The sequence below is a fragment of the Oryzias latipes genome, chromosome 16 (genome assembly GCF_002234675.1).
Source record: "Oryzias latipes chromosome 16, ASM223467v1".
NCBI classification, from domain to species: Eukaryota; Metazoa; Chordata; class Actinopteri; order Beloniformes; family Adrianichthyidae; genus Oryzias; species Oryzias latipes.
In genome coordinates, this window is record NC_019874.2 from 27,599,417 (window position 1) to 27,621,448 (window position 22,032).

Sequence of the window (22,032 nt, forward strand, 5' to 3'; positions counted from 1 at the left end):
CTTATTAAAGACTGTTTATTTGAAAATTAGTACAAACTTTTTCTCTATTTTTTTTTTTGTTTTGTTACAAAAACGTAAATAAGTTACCCCACCACTACAGCCTGCTGAGACTGCGAGCCGCCACGGGAAAAGGAGGATCGTGACAAAATCTGAGAGTAAAGTAGAACGTTCACATCTACTGTTCTAAAGACAAAAAAAACTAGCTTTAACCTGCCCCCACAGTCCGGTCAATGATGTTTGAAGCAGAAAAAGCCTGATGGAAGAAACGGGACAGAAGCAGGCGATGCTGCAGGCTTTAAAAACATTCATTATAAACTAACAGTCTGTCGCACCAGAAAGAGCTGTTTCCAGTTGTTCCTTTACAGAAAATAGACATTTTATAAGAGAACATTTAGATTAAAAATAAAATAAAAAATGCTAACCTTTACACCACCTTCATATAAGAAGATATTTTTTTAAAATGGTCTAAAAATTAACAATCTGTAAAAAAAAAAAAAAAAACTAAGAAAAAACAAGCTTTGAGGCAGCATTTCTGCTTTGTGTCACAAATTCCAACGTAAACTCTGGTTTATCAGCCGCTCGTTCCCCGGCTAAACGTGGTCCGTGTAGAGGAACCGGCGCCGATGCTGCTGATCACATGCTCAGGTACCTGTGCTGCAGGTGTGTGCAAATCTACCTATTCGCCTCTCCTGATTGCAAAAGTGCCTCTTAGCGTCGGGCGGGGTTTGCAGTGACGGCGCTGTACTGTGTAGGGTGAAGCAGTTCTCCATGTCCAGGCTACATTCAGCGGACACACATACAGTAAAAGGTGAAACGGTACACTTAGGATGTTGAAATGCCCCAAGCGCCACTAATTCCAGTCTATTTCAGCCAAACGCTTTCATTCTCAAAGTCATCAATTTATCAATGAATGACCATCAGGATCCATTTCAGGATCATTCTTTTCTGCTTCACATTTTTTCCCTCCACCTTTAAAAATGAGAAACCACTGACTGTCTAATCTATCAGCTCAGTGGCCTTGTGGTAGAGTGTCCCCCCCTGAGACTGGAAGGTCATGAGTTCAAATCCATGGCCAAGTCATACCAAAGTCTGTGGGACCCAGTGTCTCCCTGTTTGACGCTCAGCATTAGGGGGCTGGATTGGGTGGGGGGGGGGCTAAGCCTGCAGCTCACCCCACCCCCCAGGGGATGAGCCAAACCTCACATGCTCAAGTGCTGCTGGGACTTTAACTTTAACCTAAATGACTCAAATTAGCGTATTATTCAGATTCTGCACATAAGTGAATGTTAAATGCACTGCTGTCCTCTAAAAACCCTTTTTGAAAAATCCATCCTTACAATTTTACAAATCTGATGTAAATTTAAAGCTGTTACAAAATCAAAGAATTTGAGAATTTTCTTTAATTTTTCCCCTAAAAATATAAAATATTGCAATAAAAGCATTAGAGTCCTGTAAATATGTCTTTTGTCTGGTTTAACTCCCACGACTTCAGCTTCCATTAACATTTTTATGTTTTTTATCCGAAATGTCAATTTATTTTCAAAACAAATCCTAAATCACAAGCTCTAACCAAAAAAAAAAAAAAAGAATTTCTGGTATTTGTTATTCAATCTCCACTAAACTTTTGGGTTTATTCAGTGGTCTTTGCTGCAGGTGAACTTAAAACCCCTCTGGAATGAAAACATGGCAACCAACAATTATAAATAGTTATTTCTCCATGAAACGTCAAGCTTTTCCTGGTCTAGTCGAGAAGTTTTGAACTGAAAATCGTCCATCTTATATAAACTGCTTTAGTTTCCCTCCAAAATTGTGAACTAATTAAAATGTACTTTATTTCAAATCTGTTCATTTGATTTCTGTAAAACCAGTACAGTATACCTTTATAAAAATCTCAGATGGATCCATCACGTCAGAAACCCCTCAGTCGTCCTGAATCTGAGCGGTTCTTAGAATAAAGACGGGGCACGACAAAGCTTCAGTAACAGCCGGGTTTGGTTTTTACCCCGACGCGTCACAGCGTCAACACGTTTCCAGCCTGATCTCCACACAAACGGCCTCTCACATCGTTGTCATTTCATCGTTCAGATCTGGGATGAACCGTTTGTAAACAAACCGTTACGCAAAAATACATCACTAATAAATAATTTGTTTTGTACATATAAAAACGTCCTCCTCTGGAGGTTTTCTTCAAACCATCGGTTTCCTCTTTCACAGCAGCATTCAGGGCAGAGCCACGAAACAAACACAAAAAGAGCACAAACTTGGGACAGCTTCTCTTTAACGGACTCCACGACGGTGATGAAGAGTCAGCTCTTCTTCCTCACAGCAACTTGCAGCAGCCGACGCTTTTGATAAAAACAAGTCTATTCACGATTGTGAATGTTCCCGACTGAGCGCCATCAGTCCAGCTTCTCCAGCACCGACGGCACGTAGACCAGGCTCAGCTCGCTGCCGAAGTCGCACACGATGGCGGCGTTGTCCAGCACCAGCAGCTGCCGCACAACCTGACTGTCGCTGCTCTGGCCCAGGTAGACCGTCTGCAGCAGATCGCCGAAGTTCAGGTCCCAGAAGGAGACGCAGCCTTGGCCCCCCGTCACCAGCAAAGACTCCGAGATGACTCCCAGACTGGCCCCACAACCCATGTCCTGATGAGAGGAAAGAACGGCAGCTGACCTTCAACGTTTCACTCCTCGGATTTTTAGTTTTGCAAAGCTGTTGGTTTGATCTGGAGGATTGTGAATTGTTCCTGTTACTTCGTATTCTATTGGTCATTTAGCTGGGATATACTTTCTACAACTTTACAAATGATGTTCTTTTAAATGAGTAACTTTCGAGTTTAGCTTTGGACGCGTGGACTTCACAGATTGGATTCACATCTCATGAAGGTTTTCTGAAGACGTTTTTGGAACGGATCCGGTCTACCTGCTGTATGGAGTACAGTTTGATCCCGGTGCTGCGGTCCCAGATGCAGATGAGGTCGTCCAGGCCTGAGCTGATGACGCAGGAGGTAGTGCAGACCAGTGACGTGACGTCGCCGCGGTGACCATAAACGTGGCTGACGCGGCTGCCGGTCAGGACGTCCCACAGGCAGATGGCGCCGTCCTGCCCACCACTTGCCAGAACCATTGTCTGGAGAAAGAAAAACGCACAAAAATAATTGTTATTGTAACCGAGAAATGAAGCTTCTTTTGAAATTTGACTTTGACGAGACACTTTTCTGAACTAAGAGAATATTTGAAGAAGAGACCTGGTCGATGTAGATGGCTGTGATTCCTCCAGAGTGACCCTGCAGGGTGAAGAGGCAGCACGAGTCCTCCAGGCGATAGACCTGACCGGTGCGACAATAGTTAATGAAGGACTGGACCCCGACAGGTCAAAGCATCAGCGCTGTAGAGCTCATTTATTCGGAAATGAAAACATATTTCAATACATAATAAATTCAACTGAATAGACTGTTATTCACTAAAAAGCTTCATTTTTTTCATTAAAAATTACCTGAAATTAATTACTTTAAAAGAAAACTTTCAAAATCAAGATCAAAATATGAAAGTAAAGATTGATCGAATATGAATTATTGACAGGTTAAAACCCAAACGTCTGTCTGAGGTTCTCACCCGGACGGTGTGGTCCTGGCTGCCGGTGACCACGCGGCCCGCCGCCGCTCGCAGCACTGTGATGGGCTTCTGGTGAGCGCACTGCACGGAGCGCGTCAGCTGGCAGCTGATCACATCCTCGCTGGTATAACAGGGAGACGGAGGCATGCTTCCTTGCCCGGGGGCACCTGCAGCGGGACGAGCACAGCTCTTCTTCAAATGTTCAGACTTTCTTCCTGTTTGGATCAGAGCTCGTCCGTAGTTCTCTTCTTTTTCACAAGAACACAGCAAAGTCTAAGTCAAAGTGACGATGATGCGTGTTCCAACACGTCCTGAGATGTTTTGTATGGTGAGAACGTTATTCTTATCAGTGCTGAGGGTATCTCTGAATCTCTGTATGAAAGAGAACACCTCCACATTTATCTGAACCAGTTCTACGATAATCCACCAAACACGTAGCACTATTGTCTGAGTGTCGTTACCCTAAAAACTCAACATTTTACCCCAGTATTCTAAAAAAAAAAAAAAAAAAAAAACTAAAGAAAGCACCAAATTGCAATTTGTCTTTTTTTTTCATAAAAGTCTGCAAACTTACTTTACCATGAACACATAAACAGAGAGAGAATTGCTTTTTTTGAGAGATAAACTGCAGTTTAAAGCGCACAAGGACCTGGAGAAGGGGTTTGTCAAAAATCTACTGTCACTACCCCACAGAGAATGGACATTTGTACACGTAAAAAAAACAAAACGAATGGATTTAGGCTTAAAATCAAAGCATTTGTCCTGTTCTCAAAGGTTATGTCAAAGAAGTGAGGAAGTTCAAACAGAAAACTCAGTCACAGTTACTCTACTCGAGCCCAGAAAACCTGCAAATGTTTGAAACAAGACTTTTTCTCTGCAGACACTTTGGGGGTTGTTAAGTGGCTATAAGGAGTTGCGCATTTGTTTTTAAGTGCAATAATAAATTTAAGAAGGAAAGTAACAGGAATGCAAAGTGATGTTAATAATACCAGATTTACATTTATCGTCTTGTCAATAGATTGCACTTTTAAAATGTGTTAACTGTCAAAGTCTGAAGGTAGAGAAAACAAACAGTAATTTATTTAAAAGGAGACCGAATCTACAGAAACTAAGATAAAAAAAGAGAGCTACAAAATAGTTTTAAAAATAAATCTGTCTGGAGCATCCGCTAAAATATTCCCCTTTTAATGTCCAAATGGAATTTTAAATAAAAGTTTAAACTTAAAATAATTATTTTTATTGAAGCCCCTAACTGTGTGAACATTTGTTTTTAATATGCAACAATTTCAAGTAATCATCCATGGAACATGTGCCCCACATCACATACCTAACTTAGCCTGTTCCCATAACCGTGACGTTAACGTTAAAAAGTCCTCCTGATCTTCTTTTAGTTCTAGAAGTCTCAATAAAGATGTGCTGTTCAGCATTGGTCATTCAATCATTACTTTATGTTTTGAATAAAAGTCCACCTTTGAATCATTTTTTTAATGAGATTACATACTCCATTTTTGCAGTCGGTCAGAGCAAAACACAAAATACTGTCTTTTATTAAAAATTTGTAACAACTAGCGCGAGCTCACGAGCGCCCTCTTTGTCGAGACAGTGCTACTGCATACCTCACCGACTGTCTTTTTTTATGTCACATTGTAGCACAATATAAACTAGACAAAGATGAAATATATTGAATGTTAAATGGAAAGGGATGACATGCAATAAAACTTTATACAATGAACTTTTTTTTTTAAATAAAGCATTAGGATTTAGGCTTTTTAGATATTTAGGGTTGCTTTGCCAAATCTTGCAGTTGCTATAGCAACCCCAAGCTACCACCCCTGGGGCTGCCCCTGGGTCCAAAACAGTGTTGACTGTAGGGTACTAACAATATACAAAGAAAATTAGATCTTTAATCACTGCCTCTCTTCAGTGCACCAAGAATTAATAAGTGAAGAACAGAATTCCACCTTAAATTGAGGTGGAACTTATGACCCAAAAAAAACTAAAGGGCTGATTTCTCCCAGCTTGAGCAGTGCCTTTAAACCAGAGGTCTGCAACCTTCAACAATTAAAGAGCCATTTGGTTAATTTCTCACTGACAAAACCTTTATTTTTCTTTACGCGGAGGGTCACAGTGGAAGGGTCAAAGAGCCACAGTGGAAGAGTCAAAGAGTCACAGAGGAAGAGTCAAAGAGTCACAGAGGAAGAGTCAAAGGTCGCCTTTACACTGCATGGTTCAAGTGACCCAATTCCAATTTTTTCCTCTCATGTGGCACAGATCGGATATGATCGGTGAACGTGTAAGCAGGACAAAAGCGCATGGATTCCGTTTTTCTCCGATCGGATACAGGCCTCTCTCATATGTGGAAATAAATCGGAAACAAATCGGATACGTGCATTTGCGTGTGCCATGTAAGCAGACAGATCGGATATTCCCCAGTAAATGCGAGTCGTACGTTAGTGACGTCAATTCAGGACACCACCAACTGAGATCACGTGACTTATTAAGGTGCTTTTTGTGCGCTGATTTTGCTGTCAGCATGTTGTTACCTTTCAGCCTCAGGCTTCAGACCGTAGTTGGAAACCGCTGTTATGTCCGGTCCGGACGCAAACGGTAACTAATCAAGCAGGAAACCGTTGCTATGGAAAAGGCCAGAAGCCGTTTATTTCTTTGGGGGGCGTGTATGATGGGGACCATGTGTGTGTGTGTGTGACCGCGCGCACGCTCGCTTGCGTGTGTAAGGAGAGGAGAGTGGGTGTGACGCGCGGAGCGGGGGAGTGTCGGAGAACCGGAAATTAAAAATAAGGTGTCTCCTCCAAAAGTTTTGGAGTCTTTCTTCACCCACTCTGGAGGCTGAGGGTTCAGAACGGAAAAGTGAACTCAGAGGAAATCTCCCGCGTGTTTCTGACAACGGTCGGAAAAGAGAAGTCATCGCGCAGGAAAGGTTCAACACTTGGATCAAACTGTTAGTACAGCATGTCTGCAAACACTTCCTCATTCAAAATTCAGAGAGAGCCGAGCAGCCCCCTTTTTTTTCCTCTCCCGCGCATCCCCTCAGAAGCACCCAAGGCAACGCCTCCTTCCGTCGCCGCCTTGCCTCCATGACAACCGCAATCACAAAAGTCCGAAAGATGTCCGCGGAAGTCGGAAATACTGCTACGTAGTCCTCAGAACGTCTACGTTTGATATTCGTTTCAGCATTGTATAGTGTAAATGCAAAAATCAGATACGGGTCACTTTTAAAAGATGATGTAAGCGGGTCGTCAAAAAAATCGGATATAGTCAGAAAATCGGATATGAGCATTAAGACCTGCAGTATAAATGCGGCAAAAGAGTCACAGTGGAAGAGTCAAAAAGTCACAGAGGAAGAGTCAAAGAGTCACAGTGGAAGAGTCAAAGAGTGACAGTGGAAGGGTCAAAGAGTCACAGTGGAAGGGTCAAAGAGTCACAGTGGAAGAGTCAAAGAGTGACAGTGGAAGAGTCAAAGAGTCACAGAGGAAGAGTCAAAGAGTCACAGTGGAAGGGTCAAAGAGTCACAGTGGAAGAGTCAAAGAGTCACAGAGGAAGAGTCAAAGAGTCACAGAGGAAGAGTCAAAGAGTCACAGAGGAAGAGTCAAAGGTCGCCTTTACACTGCATGGTTCAAGTGACCCAATTCCAATTTTTTCCTCTCATGTGGCACAGATCGGATATGATCGGTGAACGTGTAAGCAGGACAAAAGCGCATGGATTCCGTTTTTCTCCGATCGGATACAGGCCTCTCTCATATGTGGAAATAAATCGGAAACAAATCGGATACGTGCATTTGCGTGTGCCATGTAAGCAGACAGATCGGATATTCCCCAGTAAATGCGAGTCGTACGTTAGTGACGTCAATTCAGGACACCACCAACTGAGATCACGTGACTTATTAAGGTGCTTTTTGTGCGCTGATTTTGCTGTCAGCATGTTGTTACCTTTCAGCCTCAGGCTTCAGACCGTAGTTGGAAACCGCTGTTATGTCCGGTCCGGACGCAAACGGTAACTAATCAAGCAGGAAACCGTTGCTATGGAAAAGGCCAGAAGCCGTTTATTTCTTTGGGGGGCGTGTATGATGGGGACCATGTGTGTGGGTGTGTGACCGCGCGCACGCTCGCTTGCGTGTGTAAGGAGAGGAGAGTGGGTGTGACGCGCGGAGCGGGGGAGTGTCGGAGAACCGGAAATTAAAAATAAGGTGTCTCCTCCAAAAGTTTTGGAGTCTTTCTTCACCCACTCTGGAGGCTGAGGGTTCAGAACGGAAAAGTGAACTCAGAGGAAATCTCCCGCGTGTTTCTGACAACGGTCGGAAAAGAGAAGTCATCGCGCAGGAAAGGTTCAACACTTGGATCAAACTGTTAGTACAGCATGTCTGCAAACACTTCCTCATTCAAAATTCAGAGAGAGCCGAGCAGCCCCCTTTTTTTTCCTCTCCCGCGCATCCCCTCAGAAGCACCCAAGGCAACGCCTCCTTCCGTCGCCGCCTTGCCTCCATGACAACCGCAATCACAAAAGTCCGAAAGATGTCCGCGGAAGTCGGAAATACTGCTACGTAGTCCTCAGAACGTCTACGTTTGATATTCGTTTCAGCATTGTATAGTGTAAATGCAAAAATCAGATACGGGTCACTTTTAAAAGATGATGTAAGCGGGTCGTCAAAAAAATCGGATATAGTCAGAAAATCGGATATGAGCATTAAGACCTGCAGTATAAATGCGGCAAAAGAGTCACAGTGGAAGAGTCAAAAAGTCACAGAGGAAGAGTCAAAGAGTCACAGTGGAAGAGTCAAAGAGTGACAGTGGAAGGGTCAAAGAGTCACAGTGGAAGGGTCAAAGAGTCACAGTGGAAGAGTCAAAGAGTGACAGTGGAAGGGTCAAAGAGTCACAGTGGAAGGGTCAAAGAGTCACAGTGGAAGAGTCAAAGAGTGACAGTGGAAGAGTCAAAGAGTCACAGAGGAAGAGTCAAAGAGTCACAGTGGAAGGGTCAAAGAGTCACAGTGGAAGAGTCAAAGAGTCACAGAGGAAGAGTCAAAGAGTCACAGAGGAAGAGTCAAAGAGTCACAGAGGAAGAGTCAAAGGTCGCCTTTACACTGCATGGTTCAAGTGACCCAATTCCAATTTTTTCCTCTCATGTGGCACAGATCGGATATGATCGGTGAACGTGTAAGCAGGACAAAAGCGCATGGATTCCGTTTTTCTCCGATCGGATACAGGCCTCTCTCATATGTGGAAATAAATCGGAAACAAATCGGATACGTGCATTTGCGTGTGCCATGTAAGCAGACAGATCGGATATTCCCCAGTAAATGCGAGTCGTACGTTAGTGACGTCAATTCAGGACACCACCAACTGAGATCACGTGACTTATTAAGGTGCTTTTTGTGCGCTGATTTTGCTGTCAGCATGTTGTTACCTTTCAGCCTCAGGCTTCAGACCGTAGTTGGAAACCGCTGTTATGTCCGGTCCGGACGCAAACGGTAACTAATCAAGCAGGAAACCGTTGCTATGGAAAAGGCCAGAAGCCGTTTATTTCTTTGGGGGGCGTGTATGATGGGGACCATGTGTGTGGGTGTGTGACCGCGCGCACGCTCGCTTGCGTGTGTAAGGAGAGGAGAGTGGGTGTGACGCGCGGAGCGGGGGAGTGTCGGAGAACCGGAAATTAAAAATAAGGTGTCTCCTCCAAAAGTTTTGGAGTCTTTCTTCACCCACTCTGGAGGCTGAGGGTTCAGAACGGAAAAGTGAACTCAGAGGAAATCTCCCGCGTGTTTCTGACAACGGTCGGAAAAGAGAAGTCATCGCGCAGGAAAGGTTCAACACTTGGATCAAACTGTTAGTACAGCATGTCTGCAAACACTTCCTCATTCAAAATTCAGAGAGAGCCGAGCAGCCCCCTTTTTTTTCCTCTCCCGCGCATCCCCTCAGAAGCACCCAAGGCAACGCCTCCTTCCGTCGCCGCCTTGCCTCCATGACAACCGCAATCACAAAAGTCCGAAAGATGTCCGCGGAAGTCGGAAATACTGCTACGTAGTCCTCAGAACGTCTACGTTTGATATTCGTTTCAGCATTGTATAGTGTAAATGCAAAAATCAGATACGGGTCACTTTTAAAAGATGATGTAAGCGGGTCGTCAAAAAAATCGGATATAGTCAGAAAATCGGATATGAGCATTAAGACCTGCAGTATAAATGCGGCAAAAGAGTCACAGTGGAAGAGTCAAAAAGTCACAGAGGAAGAGTCAAAGAGTCACAGTGGAAGAGTCAAAGAGTGACAGTGGAAGGGTCAAAGAGTCACAGTGGAAGGGTCAAAGAGTCACAGTGGAAGAGTCAAAGAGTGACAGTGGAAGAGTCAAAGAGTCACAGAGGAAGAGTCAAAGAGTCACAGTGGAAGGGTCAAAGAGTCACAGTGGAAGAGTCAAAGAGTCACAGAGGAAGAGTCAGAGTCAAAGAGTCACAGTGGAAGAGTCAAAGAGTCACAGAGGAAGAGTCAAAGAGTCACAGTGGAAGGGTCAAAGAGTCACAGTGGAAGAGTCAAAGAGTCACAGAGGAAGAGTCAAAGAGTCACAGAGGAAGAGTCAAAGAGTCACAGAGGAAGAGTCAAAGGTCGCCTTTACACTGCATGGTTCAAGTGACCCAATTCCAATTTTTTCCTCTCATGTGGCACAGATCGGATATGATCGGTGAACGTGTAAGCAGGACAAAAGCGCATGGATTCCGTTTTTCTCCGATCGGATACAGGCCTCTCTCATATGTGGAAATAAATCGGAAACAAATCGGATACGTGCATTTGCGTGTGCCATGTAAGCAGACAGATCGGATATTCCCCAGTAAATGCGAGTCGTACGTTAGTGACGTCAATTCAGGACACCACCAACTGAGATCACGTGACTTATTAAGGTGCTTTTTGTGCGCTGATTTTGCTGTCAGCATGTTGTTACCTTTCAGCCTCAGGCTTCAGACCGTAGTTGGAAACCGCTGTTATGTCCGGTCCGGACGCAAACGGTAACTAATCAAGCAGGAAACCGTTGCTATGGAAAAGGCCAGAAGCCGTTTATTTCTTTGGGGGGCGTGTATGATGGGGACCATGTGTGTGGGTGTGTGACCGCGCGCACGCTCGCTTGCGTGTGTAAGGAGAGGAGAGTGGGTGTGACGCGCGGAGCGGGGGAGTGTCGGAGAACCGGAAATTAAAAATAAGGTGTCTCCTCCAAAAGTTTTGGAGTCTTTCTTCACCCACTCTGGAGGCTGAGGGTTCAGAACGGAAAAGTGAACTCAGAGGAAATCTCCCGCGTGTTTCTGACAACGGTCGGAAAAGAGAAGTCATCGCGCAGGAAAGGTTCAACACTTGGATCAAACTGTTAGTACAGCATGTCTGCAAACACTTCCTCATTCAAAATTCAGAGAGAGCCGAGCAGCCCCCTTTTTTTTCCTCTCCCGCGCATCCCCTCAGAAGCACCCAAGGCAACGCCTCCTTCCGTCGCCGCCTTGCCTCCATGACAACCGCAATCACAAAAGTCCGAAAGATGTCCGCGGAAGTCGGAAATACTGCTACGTAGTCCTCAGAACGTCTACGTTTGATATTCGTTTCAGCATTGTATAGTGTAAATGCAAAAATCAGATACGGGTCACTTTTAAAAGATGATGTAAGCGGGTCGTCAAAAAAATCGGATATAGTCAGAAAATCGGATATGAGCATTAAGACCTGCAGTATAAATGCGGCAAAAGAGTCACAGTGGAAGAGTCAAAAAGTCACAGAGGAAGAGTCAAAGAGTCACAGTGGAAGAGTCAAAGAGTGACAGTGGAAGGGTCAAAGAGTCACAGTGGAAGGGTCAAAGAGTCACAGTGGAAGAGTCAAAGAGTGACAGTGGAAGAGTCAAAGAGTCACAGAGGAAGAGTCAAAGAGTCACAGTGGAAGGGTCAAAGAGTCACAGTGGAAGAGTCAAAGAGTCACAGAGGAAGAGTCAGAGTCAAAGAGTCACAGTGGAAGAGTCAAAGAGCCACAGTGGAAGGGTCAAAGAGTCACAGTGGAAGGGTCAAAGAGTCACAGTGGAAGAGTCAAAGAGTGACAGTGGAAGAGTCAAAGAGTCACAGTGGAAGGGTCAAAGAGTCACAGTGGAAGGGTCAAAGAGTCACAGTGGAAGAGTCAAAGAGTCACAGAGGAAGAGTCAGAGTCAAAGAGTCACAGTGGAAGAGTCAAAGAGTCACAGTGGAAGAGTCAAAGAGTCACAGTGGAAGAGTCAAAGAGTCACAGTGGAAGGGTCAAAGAGTCACAGTGGAAGAGTCAAAGAGTCACAGAGGAAGAGTCAGAGTCAAAGAGTCACAGTGGAAGAGTCACAGTGGAAGAGTCAAAGAGTGACAGTGGAAAGGTCAAAGAGTCACAGTGGAAGTGTCAAAGAGTCACAGTGGAAGGGTCAAAGAGTCACAGAGGAAGGGTCAAAGGGTCACAGCGGAAAGGTCAAAGAGTCACAGTGGAAGTGTCAAAGAGTCACAGTGGAAGGGTCAAAGAGTCACAGAGGAAGGGTCAAAGGGTCACAGTGGAAGGGTCAAAGAGTCACAGTGGAAGGGTCAAAGAGTCACAGTGGAAGGGTCAAAGAGTCACAGAGGAAGGGTCAAAGGGTCACAGTGGAAGGGTCAAAGAGTCACAGTGGAAGGGTCAAAGAGTCACAGTGGAAGGGTCAAAGGGTCACAGCGGAAAGGTCAAAGAGTCACAGTGGAAGTGTCAAAGAGTCACAGTGGAAGGGTCAAAGAGTCACAGTGGAAGGGTCACAGTGGAAGAGTCAAAGAGCCACTGTGGAAAGGTCAAAGAGTCACAGTGGAAGAGTCAAAGAGTCACAGAGGAAGAGTCAGAGTCAAAGAGTCACAGTGGAAGAGTCACAGTGGAAGAGTCAAAGAGTGACAGTGGAAAGGTCAAAGAGTCACAGTGGAAGTGTCAAAGAGTCACAGTGGAAGGGTCAAAGAGTCACAGAGGAAGGGTCAAAGGGTCACAGCGGAAAGGTCAAAGAGTCACAGTGGAAGTGTCAAAGAGTCACAGTGGAAGGGTCAAAGAGTCACAGAGGAAGGGTCAAAGGGTCACAGTGGAAGGGTCAAAGAGTCACAGTGGAAGGGTCAAAGAGTCACAGTGGAAGGGTCAAAGAGTCACAGAGGAAGGGTCAAAGGGTCACAGTGGAAGGGTCAAAGAGTCACAGTGGAAGGGTCAAAGAGTCACAGTGGAAGGGTCAAAGGGTCACAGCGGAAAGGTCAAAGAGTCACAGTGGAAGTGTCAAAGAGTCACAGTGGAAGGGTCAAAGAGTCACAGTGGAAGGGTCACAGTGGAAGAGTCAAAGAGCCACTGTGGAAAGGTCAAAGAGTCACAGTGGAAGGGTCAAAGAGTCACAGTGGAAGGGTCAAAGAGTCACAGAGGAAGGGTCAAAGGGTCACAGTGGAAAGGTCAAAGAGTCACAGTGGAAGTGTCAAAGAGTCACAGTGGAAGGGTCAAAGAGTCACAGAGGAAGGGTCAAAGGGTCACAGTGGAAGGGTCAAAGAGTCACAGTGGAAGGGTCAAAGAGTCACAGTGGAAGGGTCAAAGAGTCACAGTGGAAGAGTCAAAGAGTGGCAGTGGAAGGGTCACAGTGGAAGAGTCAAAGAGCCACTGTGGAAAGGTCAAAGAGTCACAGTGGAAGGGTCAAAGAGTCACAGTGGAAGGGTCAAAGAGTCACAGAGGAAGAGTCAAAAAGTCACAGAGGAAGAGTCAAAGAGTCACAGTGGAAGAGTCACAGTGGAAGAGTCAAAGAGCCATGTGTGGTTTTAAGCTGCAGGTTGCCTTAAACGGTTTGTCATCTATGTCTGCAAGAGAGTCTCAGCTGACCAAGCCCCCCCCCCCCCCCCCCGTTGTTTGTACGCTCTCGAACATGATGATCATTATGGACGACCCCTAAACAAACAAAGTTAAGATCACAAAGCAAACTAAAGGAGAAGTCTCACCTCTGTACTGCAGCAGAGCCAGAGGTTTGTTGATCTCCACCGTGAAGAAATCCAAGGATCCGTTGAGCCGAGCTGCTACAATTCTGATGAAAGCAAGATTCCCACACTGATGACTGGAACCACAGACACACAAACTCATCCATCCACAAACATTCCCTTAGGACAGGCATGTCCAAAGTCTGGCCTGTGGGTCAAATACAGCCTGCGTACAGATTTCCCTGGCCCATAGGCTCCTGTCATGAAACACTTTCTAAGAACTGAGTGTACGATTCCTTGATTTCTATAGGCTAAATGACATTACAAGCCGGAGTAAACCTGTAGCTACTTGACCTTCACAGCCTTCAGGGCCAAACCAGAACAGATTTCTGTTTCTGTGATCAAAACCAAATTGGTTTGTATTTCTGGATTCCATCACTATTTGTTGTTATTTTCTTGTTTACATGATTTACATTTAGAAGTTTAAACCCAGATTAATGTTAACCAGACAGACTTTTTCTTCATTTTATTTTTGGACTTCAGAAATTCAAAGTTCAAAATTCAAAGTTCAAATTCAATGACTTCCGGCTCTCGGAGAAGACGCCACGCAGGCATAGAGCAGCTGCAGTTCTCAACTCTATTTACCGCATAAAAGTGTAAATATTGAGAAAAGCAATTCCTAAACATGCCGAGAAGAAACCCAGTGTTTTAGGAATATGAGGACTGAAATCATGAATGAATGTTTTCTGAAGATCATCAATCATTTCTAGGCACTGGATTTTGTTACTTGAAGAGAATCTATCTGATCAGAACCGGATTTAAAACACTGTAAAACTATCAGATGAATGAACTCAGTAGGGGTGGGATTATATAAGATTGCTTCTTCCCACTCCTTTTCAAGCAATAAATCAAACTCTACTTATACCTCAGTTAATTATCACTGTATTTAATTAAGCAAATGTAATTAAAGTGGCATTTTTGTTTTGTTTTCTGTCTTTTTAATCTATACATTTCATCATTTCTGTAATGAGTTTGATAAATATGTATAAATTCTTTATTGCTTTGACTACAATGCTTGAAATAAATCAATAAAATCAAAAAAAAATCAAATCAAAGTTATTTTGTTAAAGTTTATTTTGATGCTATACGTTTCTTGAAAGGAAACTGTTCATTTGGATTCAATGATGTAAGGGTTGAAAGAATGCTGGCCAAATGGTTGGTCATTCTTCTTTTTGCCACGTTTGAACACCCCTGTCTTAGAAGACAATAATTCCCAGGTTTACACTCAGTATTCTGTCAATTATTAATATTGTTATTTTACTTTTATTAAAATTGTTTTGTCTATTGGAATTTTTTATTGATATACCGGTACATATTATTATTTGTAATTCTGTCATCATTATTAACATTATGGTAAACTTTATGATATAAATTAATGGTAGTAACTATTCATTTATATGGTGTCTTTTTTATTGATTTATTAGTAACAGTCTTGTCAAATATCCACTGAACTGAGTCACCAACACTCACTGACACAAACACTTTCTTGTTCTCCTGTTTCATTTGGTTGGCATCTGTATGTCATCCTATACAATCACTTTGTCTGTAATGGTGTCTTGTATGTTTTTCACTCCACTATTTCCTTTATCATCCTTCTGCACAGATAATCAATTGTTTTATGCATCTGAACGTTTTTTTATTTTATTTTACTGTGTTTTAATCCATAATTCATAACGTATTTTGATATCCACTGTGTTATTAAATGTTTTCTTGTACTTATATATACATACATTTTAAATTTAGACTAGAAAGATAAACACTTCTTGTTTTAGTAAAACGGATGAAAGACATTTGAATAAAAGGGGGAGGGGTTAGTTGCTCTGCAGGTGTTTTTACCTGTTGTTCAAGAAGGCTAAAGCTGTGATTCCAGAGACTCCGTCTTCATTTCTGCATCGCAGAGACCCTTCCACTGCATCCCACAACTGAAAGACAGGCGCCATGTGTTTCAATACATTGATATGAATATATGTTGTTTAATTGTGAGCTTGGGCAGACAAACTTTGTAAAAATGCCCCTCCTCCCAAATGCAGGTGGAGCATTTTCCTGTCATTGATGGGACATCCAGTCAAATAGGTTCATTTCTGTTGCAAAACTGTAAAAAAAGCTAATTGGCTAATTAAGAGATGCTGAGTGAGGTTTTTCTCCTACTTCCAGTTTGCCGCTGCTCCTCCCAGCAGCTATCAGGTTTCCTCTCAGCTCCATGGCCCACACAGAGCTCTCCCAGTCTGGAGCCGCCTGAGTCCCGGATCCGGAGCCTCTCTCCTGACTCGAAGCCCCGCCTCCATCGCCAACGCTGAGTCTCCTCTGAGGCTGAGCAGCTGAGGACGGCGATGAGGACGCAGAGGAGGCACAGGGGTAGCTGGACGGCGATGGCGGCTCGTGCTCTGTGTACGCCCGCTCCACCAGACTGCCGTAGTCAAAGCCTTCTTTGGGTGGGGTGGACAGGTGAGAAGGGGGCTGGGAGGTGAAGTTGGTGTCAATAAGCGGAGTCAGATCGGGCTGGTCGGTGAAAAGAACCACTCTGGAGGGTGAGGCGCGGCGCCTCAGCGGGAAATAGTCCTCCTCTGAGAGGTTCTCCCCGCCGATGGAGGGATCTCGGCTCTCAAAGCCCAAACCTTCGGGTTCTCTGCTCAAACCATCCAAGCCCTCCCGCTGCTCCCAGCAGCCACTGCTGCTGCTCCGCCTCAGCCTGGGGGGGGGGGGGGGGGGGGGGGGGGGGGGGGGGGGGGCACAGAACTTTGTTAGCTCTAGAGCAAAAGAAATTACTCAAGAGTAAACAGTAAAATGAATCATGACAAAAAGGAACCCTACTTTTACTACAGAATGAGTACTTTCAAATGTACAACCTTTCCCAGAAGTCTATTCCGCTAATGCAGGGGTCGGCAACCTTTTTTACTCAAAGAGCCATTTGGGACCGCCCCTAATGAAAAAAAAAGCACCCGGAGCCACAACCCGTTTTGACATCATTATATATATTATGCATGTATATATTATATCAAGGGTGCTCATTACGTCGATCGCGATCGAATTTCAATGACATAAGTGTAGATTGCGGGCCAGAAAAGATAAAAAAAAAAGTACTTCTTCATGTTTATTTGTTACATGTTTATTTCAACATTATTGTTTATGTACTGATGATTAAAAACTACACAGTGAGTTTACATAAAGATACTTTTGTATTAACAGATAAGGCGTTTTATTACAAAGACAGAAAGCAGCGACCATCGTATTCATGCTCTGCTGTAAACGGTGCAATGCGGGGAGCGTGGCATATTGTGAGGCATTTGGCGCTGTTGGCTCCGTATTGATCAGTATTGATGGGGAACAACGACTACTAATTTAGTGCTCCGTCCTCCGAAAACACAATATATTTCACGCACACACCTCCGCTCCGTGCTGACACCCCCATCTCCACCTGCACGCGCCCCTCCCTCGTGGCACGCGCACCGCTCAGCACAAACACACACTCGGCAACAGTATAAAGCGCGCGCCTCACAGCTTCCTTGATGAGCTCGTATTTATCGGGCGAGAACTGCAGAGCTTATAGCAGGAGGAGAAACGCGGGGCGGCTTTAATAAATTCCGGTTGCTGGACTTCTACCGGGGACATGATGTGCCGCGGGGAGAAAAAGACGTTCTGAAGGCAGAGTTTGCGCTGAGTGCATTTATTTATTTTATTTTTTTTAACTTGTCCTGTCCAACAGCTGGGCAAACAGATGAGAGCTGAGGGCCTCTTGTGTTGGACATATTTTATTTTAACAAGAGGGGTTATTCATCTTCAGACAAACCAAAGGTATGTCTGAATAAACCCCTTTTGTAATTGAGGCCAAACTTTATTAATTTCAATCATGTTTGAAAATCTTTGGTGTTGGACCGGACGGAAAAAGAAAGAGGGGAAGAAGAGAGAGGGACGTTAGAGAGAGGGGGGGGTAGGAGGGTGATAATAGGAGGGGAAGGGGGGTAAGACCATGAAGCAGCATAGAGCAGACAGGTTTACTGGTTGTTTATCGTTACGGTACGGTTCAAATGTAGTACAAAAAGGGCGGGGCCTGTTCACAGACACTCAAATATTATCAACACACCTGCTAGCCGCAAAAATGTCCACATGTCAACATGCACACAAGACAGATAGTGTTCACGAACGCATACCTATGCCTTTAAACCAACTAGTGTGAAATCTTTCATTCATTCAATCATGCAAACTATTAGTGCAAAGGTGAGCTAACACCTGTGCTCAGGTGAGTGTATATGTTCTTCTAAAATGGATGGTGGAATGTGAAAAGAAGGAGGAGGAGCGCCCAGCCACCCCCACACCCATACCCCCGCCGCAGCAGCAGCGGCAGCCGGAATTCCCCCGACGCCACACGGGAACAGGCAGGGAACAACCGCCCCCCGGGCGACCAAGACCGCCACCCAGGCCAGGGCCAGCAGGACCGCCGCGAGGCCCCCAGAGCCAGAGAGCAGGGAGGCGCAGAGGGAAAGAGAGCGCCGCCCCAGCCCAGCCAGGAAAGCAGCCCCCCGCCGCGCCGGAAGAGCCCAACGCAGGGCCCCACCGGAGAGGGACGCCCACAGCCCCAGACGAGCACCCCACCACCACCCAGGAGTTCCGGGCATCCCCCCGCCCCGACCCCAGGTACGAGCCAGGACCCCCCAAGGGAGACCCGCTCCGCACTCCAGGCAGCCACCCACCCGGCCCACGGTTGGTCCAGGTAGGAGCAAGGCAGGGGCCCGCCGCCCCCGCCCAGGAGGGGGGAACCCCGGGGAAAAAAGGGCGGCCCACAAGGGATGTTATAAATATGGCCCGACCAGGCTCGGCCATGTTGGAAGTTTGGCGGGGCCCAGCGCCCAGGGGCAAGGACCAGGACCCACCCCCCAGGGACACGAACACCCCCGGCTCAGGTGTAATATGAACCCCCCCACCGTGCGGAGAGAGCACCGCCGGGCCCAGGGAGCCGGCACCCAAGGGACACGGCCGCCATCGCCAAGGGGCCCGCACCCCCCACCAGGGAAGGGGTAGGGGACAGATGGACCCAGGTCCCACCTTCCTTGTAAAATGTGTGTGCGTGTATGGGTGTTTGAGAGGGTGTTTGTGTGCATGTGTGTGTGTTTATGTTTGAATGTATATATTGAAGGGGGAGGGGTGTGTGTACTAAGGGGGGTGCAGTTAAAATTGGCGAGTAGGGCACTAAGGGGACATCTCCTGATTACTCACAGTGATGTCCCCTCACCCTCCACACCAAGGGGCCCTAAATGTCTAAGGTGCGGTTAAAATTGGCGGGTAGGGTGCCAGGAGGACATCTGCTGCTTGCTTGCAGTGATGTCCAAGCACCCCCCCTACCAAGGACCCTACATGTCTAAGGTGCAAATAAAACCGAAAGAGGGGGGGCCCACTCCATACGGCAACCATAGGAGGGGGGCCACTCCCAAGTAGCCCCCCCCCCAAGGCGCATAGCAGGCTAGACCCCCCACCCCCTCACCCTAATATGAGGTTATATAAGGAAGGGGGTAAGTTGGGGACAGCTGGTAGACTGTCCCCCGGTGGTCAAACAGCCGTCCCCCAGCCCACCCCCAGCAAAGGGGCCAGGGCCACCCAGCCCAGGGGCCCACCCCCGGAGGCGCCGACACCCCAGGCCCGGCACCACCCACCCCACACAGAGAGAGAGGAGCCAGAAAGCGTCGCCCCCCCCGGAGCAAGCCCAGGCCCCCACCCCCAGACGCCGGCCCTAGAAGAGCTCTGGTCAGGCCTCGACGGGACCGAGGAGGCCAACCGGCCGAGGCAACCACTGATTGCCTCAGCGGAGACCCCGACCCGCTAGCCCCCCCGACCCTTACTACTAATGGGCCCCCCCTCCCCCCCAGAACGCCCCCCCACAGGACAGGGCCGACAAGCCCCCCACCCCACCCCACCCCAGACCCCGCAGCCGAAGCGGGTGACACCCAGAGCGACCGGGGGCCCCGAGAGGGTTGTCCCGTCCCGTCCCAGAGCCAGGGAAGGGCCGATCCCAGCCCCAGGTGCAGATGGGCAGCCCATCCGGCGCCGCTGGGCCCCGCCCACCCGAGCAGGGCCCCCCGCCAACCCCCCCCAGCACAGGCAAAGGGACCACCCCCCCAAGCCAAGCCAGACCACCACCCCACCCCCCCACCACGCACCCCCGCACCCAAGCCCAGAGGACCACGCAGCGCCCCAGCCCGCCCCACCCAGGCACCGGACCCGACCCCCCGACCAACGGAGCCCCCCACCGCCCCCGCCAGGCACCGGAAGCCCCGACCCCCACCCCAAACCACGGCAGAAGGGCAAGGAGCAGCGACGACCAAGCCCTCCACCCCCTAAGTCATGGAGTCAACCACAGGAGACCAGAGAGACTGAATTCTTTCAAAGTTACTTGAGCTTTGGGCTGACATTTTTTCCAAGCTGATATGATCAAACAGCAGATTTCTGTGTTGACTTATGTTTATATTTTTCTTGTTTTTCCAATTTATTAAAATAGTTTTTTTGGCAATACAAAGAGTTATGAAAATGATAGATGCTAATCCTTCTTCTATATCGATGGCACTCATGTCACCAAGCACACAAAGTGACGGTGAGGCAGTGATTGAAACCTTAAGCCAGACTGATAAATCGGCACATACCTGCTGCCAGAGAGCCTGGACAGGAGTGCAGAACCATAGTGCGTGCATGTAGCTGTCGGGTAGATTATTATCACAGTGCTCGCAAATGTCTGAGTTACTGAGACCCATCTTGAACATCCTCTGTCCAGTGTAGTAAATTCTGTGAAGAGTTTTGAGATGGATTAGCTGCAGATTTGGACTTTTTGTCAGTTTAAAGGTGTTTAGACAGAGTTCTGACCAGAAGCTTTCATCTGTGCTGATGCTCAAATCTGCATCCCATTTTTTTGTTGGAAGGGCAATATTGTTATCTAAATTACATAAAAGTTTGTATATTTTGGAGAGAGTTCTATTCATTGAAAAATTAATCAGAGTGGTAACTACATCTGGTAGCTTTAAATCGTCGTCTTTAATTTTATACTTTTTAGTAATACTTGATTTAAGTTGCTGATATTCCAAGAAGTTATTTATTCCATGTTTGTCTTGAAGTTCCTGGGGGGTTATGAATCTTCTATCAATAATTACGTGCTCTAGTTGTTTTATGCCCCCTGCTTGCCAAGCTGGGAAGTGAATCATTTTTTTTGTTAATAAGGATGTCCGGGTTGTTCCAGATGGGTGTCATTTTGCACGGTTGAATTGATGATTTTGATATTTTGAGAAATTCCCACCAGGCTGTTAAGGTGGCATTTATATTAATGCTTTTGAAACAATCCTGTTTTTTAGCTGTTTGGCTAATAAATGGTAGCTGTGACAGGTTGATCTTTCCACATAACACCTGTTCCAAGTCTAACCATGAGTTGGTTTCTGGATTATTTTTTAACCATTTTAAGATATATTGTAATCTATTTGCAAGAAAGTATTTGTTGAAATTAGGTAATTCTAATCCTCCACAGCTTTTTGCAGATTTTAAAGTTTTTAGACTAATTCTTGCAGGTTTGTTGTTCCATAGAAAGCTTGATATGGATGAGTCTAATGTTTTGAACCATTTTAATGGCGGTTGTGTGGGAATCATTGAGAAGAGATAGTTAACTTTGGGTAAGATTTTCATTTTAACCGTGGCTACCTTGCCCATAAGGGACAGAGGCAGGTTGGTCCAGCGTGTTAGATCGTCCTGTATGCTTTTCAGTAATGGGGTGTGGTTTAGCTGCACCAGTTCTGATAGTTTGGGGGAAAAGTAGATACCCAGATATTTGATGTTTCCTGTTTTAACTGGAATTGTGAGTCTTTGTTCCATATTCCTGTTGAGTGGTAATAAAACAGACTTATTCCAATTAATGGAATAGTCTGATATGGAGGAGAATTCATTTATGATCATTGCTGTTTCATTTACAGAATGTAAATTCCTTAAAAACAGTAATATGTCATCTGCATAAAGACTAATTTTATGATGGCTGTGTTTGGTTTTTATTCCTATAATGCTCTCATTCTGTCTTATTGCTGCAGCTAAAGGCTCAATGAATATAGCAAAAAGAGAAGGAGAGAGTGGGCAGCCCTGTCTGGTTCCTCTTCCAAGAAAAAACCTGTTTGAAGTCTGTTTATTAGTTCTAACTGATGCATTGGGGTTGTGATATAATATTTTGATCCAATTGATGAATGCTTCTCCAAAACCAAACTTATGGAGGGCAGCAATAAGGAACTTCCAATTAACTCTGTCAAAGGCTTTTTCAGCATCCAGCGATAGTACCGTCATTTCCTGGTTTTTAATGGTGGCAAAGTCTATTATATTAACTAGTCTACGGACATTATCATCCGAGTGTCTGCCTTTGATGAATCCAGTCTGGTCGAAGTGAATTATGTGAGGAGTGATTTTTTCTATTC

The 22,032-nt window shown here is 45.8% G+C and overlaps 1 protein-coding gene across 2 annotated transcripts in view; it reads right to left on the bottom strand.

Moving 5' to 3' along the window:
• Position 1: 1 nt before the first annotated feature.
• Positions 2-22,032, bottom strand: part of scap (SREBF chaperone) — a 47,570-nt gene continuing 25,539 nt past the window's right edge. For both annotated transcript variants that reach the window (XM_023964262.1, XM_023964261.1), the window contains exons 17-23: positions 15,758-16,298; positions 15,446-15,531; positions 13,574-13,656; positions 3,615-3,781; positions 3,248-3,328; positions 2,923-3,129; positions 2-2,645 (exon numbers count right to left, since the gene is read on the bottom strand). In XM_023964262.1, the coding sequence (XP_023820030.1) occupies positions 2,400-2,645; positions 2,923-3,129; positions 3,248-3,328; positions 3,615-3,781; positions 13,574-13,656; positions 15,446-15,531; positions 15,758-16,298 (1,411 nt within the window). In that variant the 3' untranslated portion in view covers positions 2-2,399. The remainder of the gene's footprint in view (positions 2,646-2,922; positions 3,130-3,247; positions 3,329-3,614; positions 3,782-13,573; positions 13,657-15,445; positions 15,532-15,757; positions 16,299-22,032) is intronic.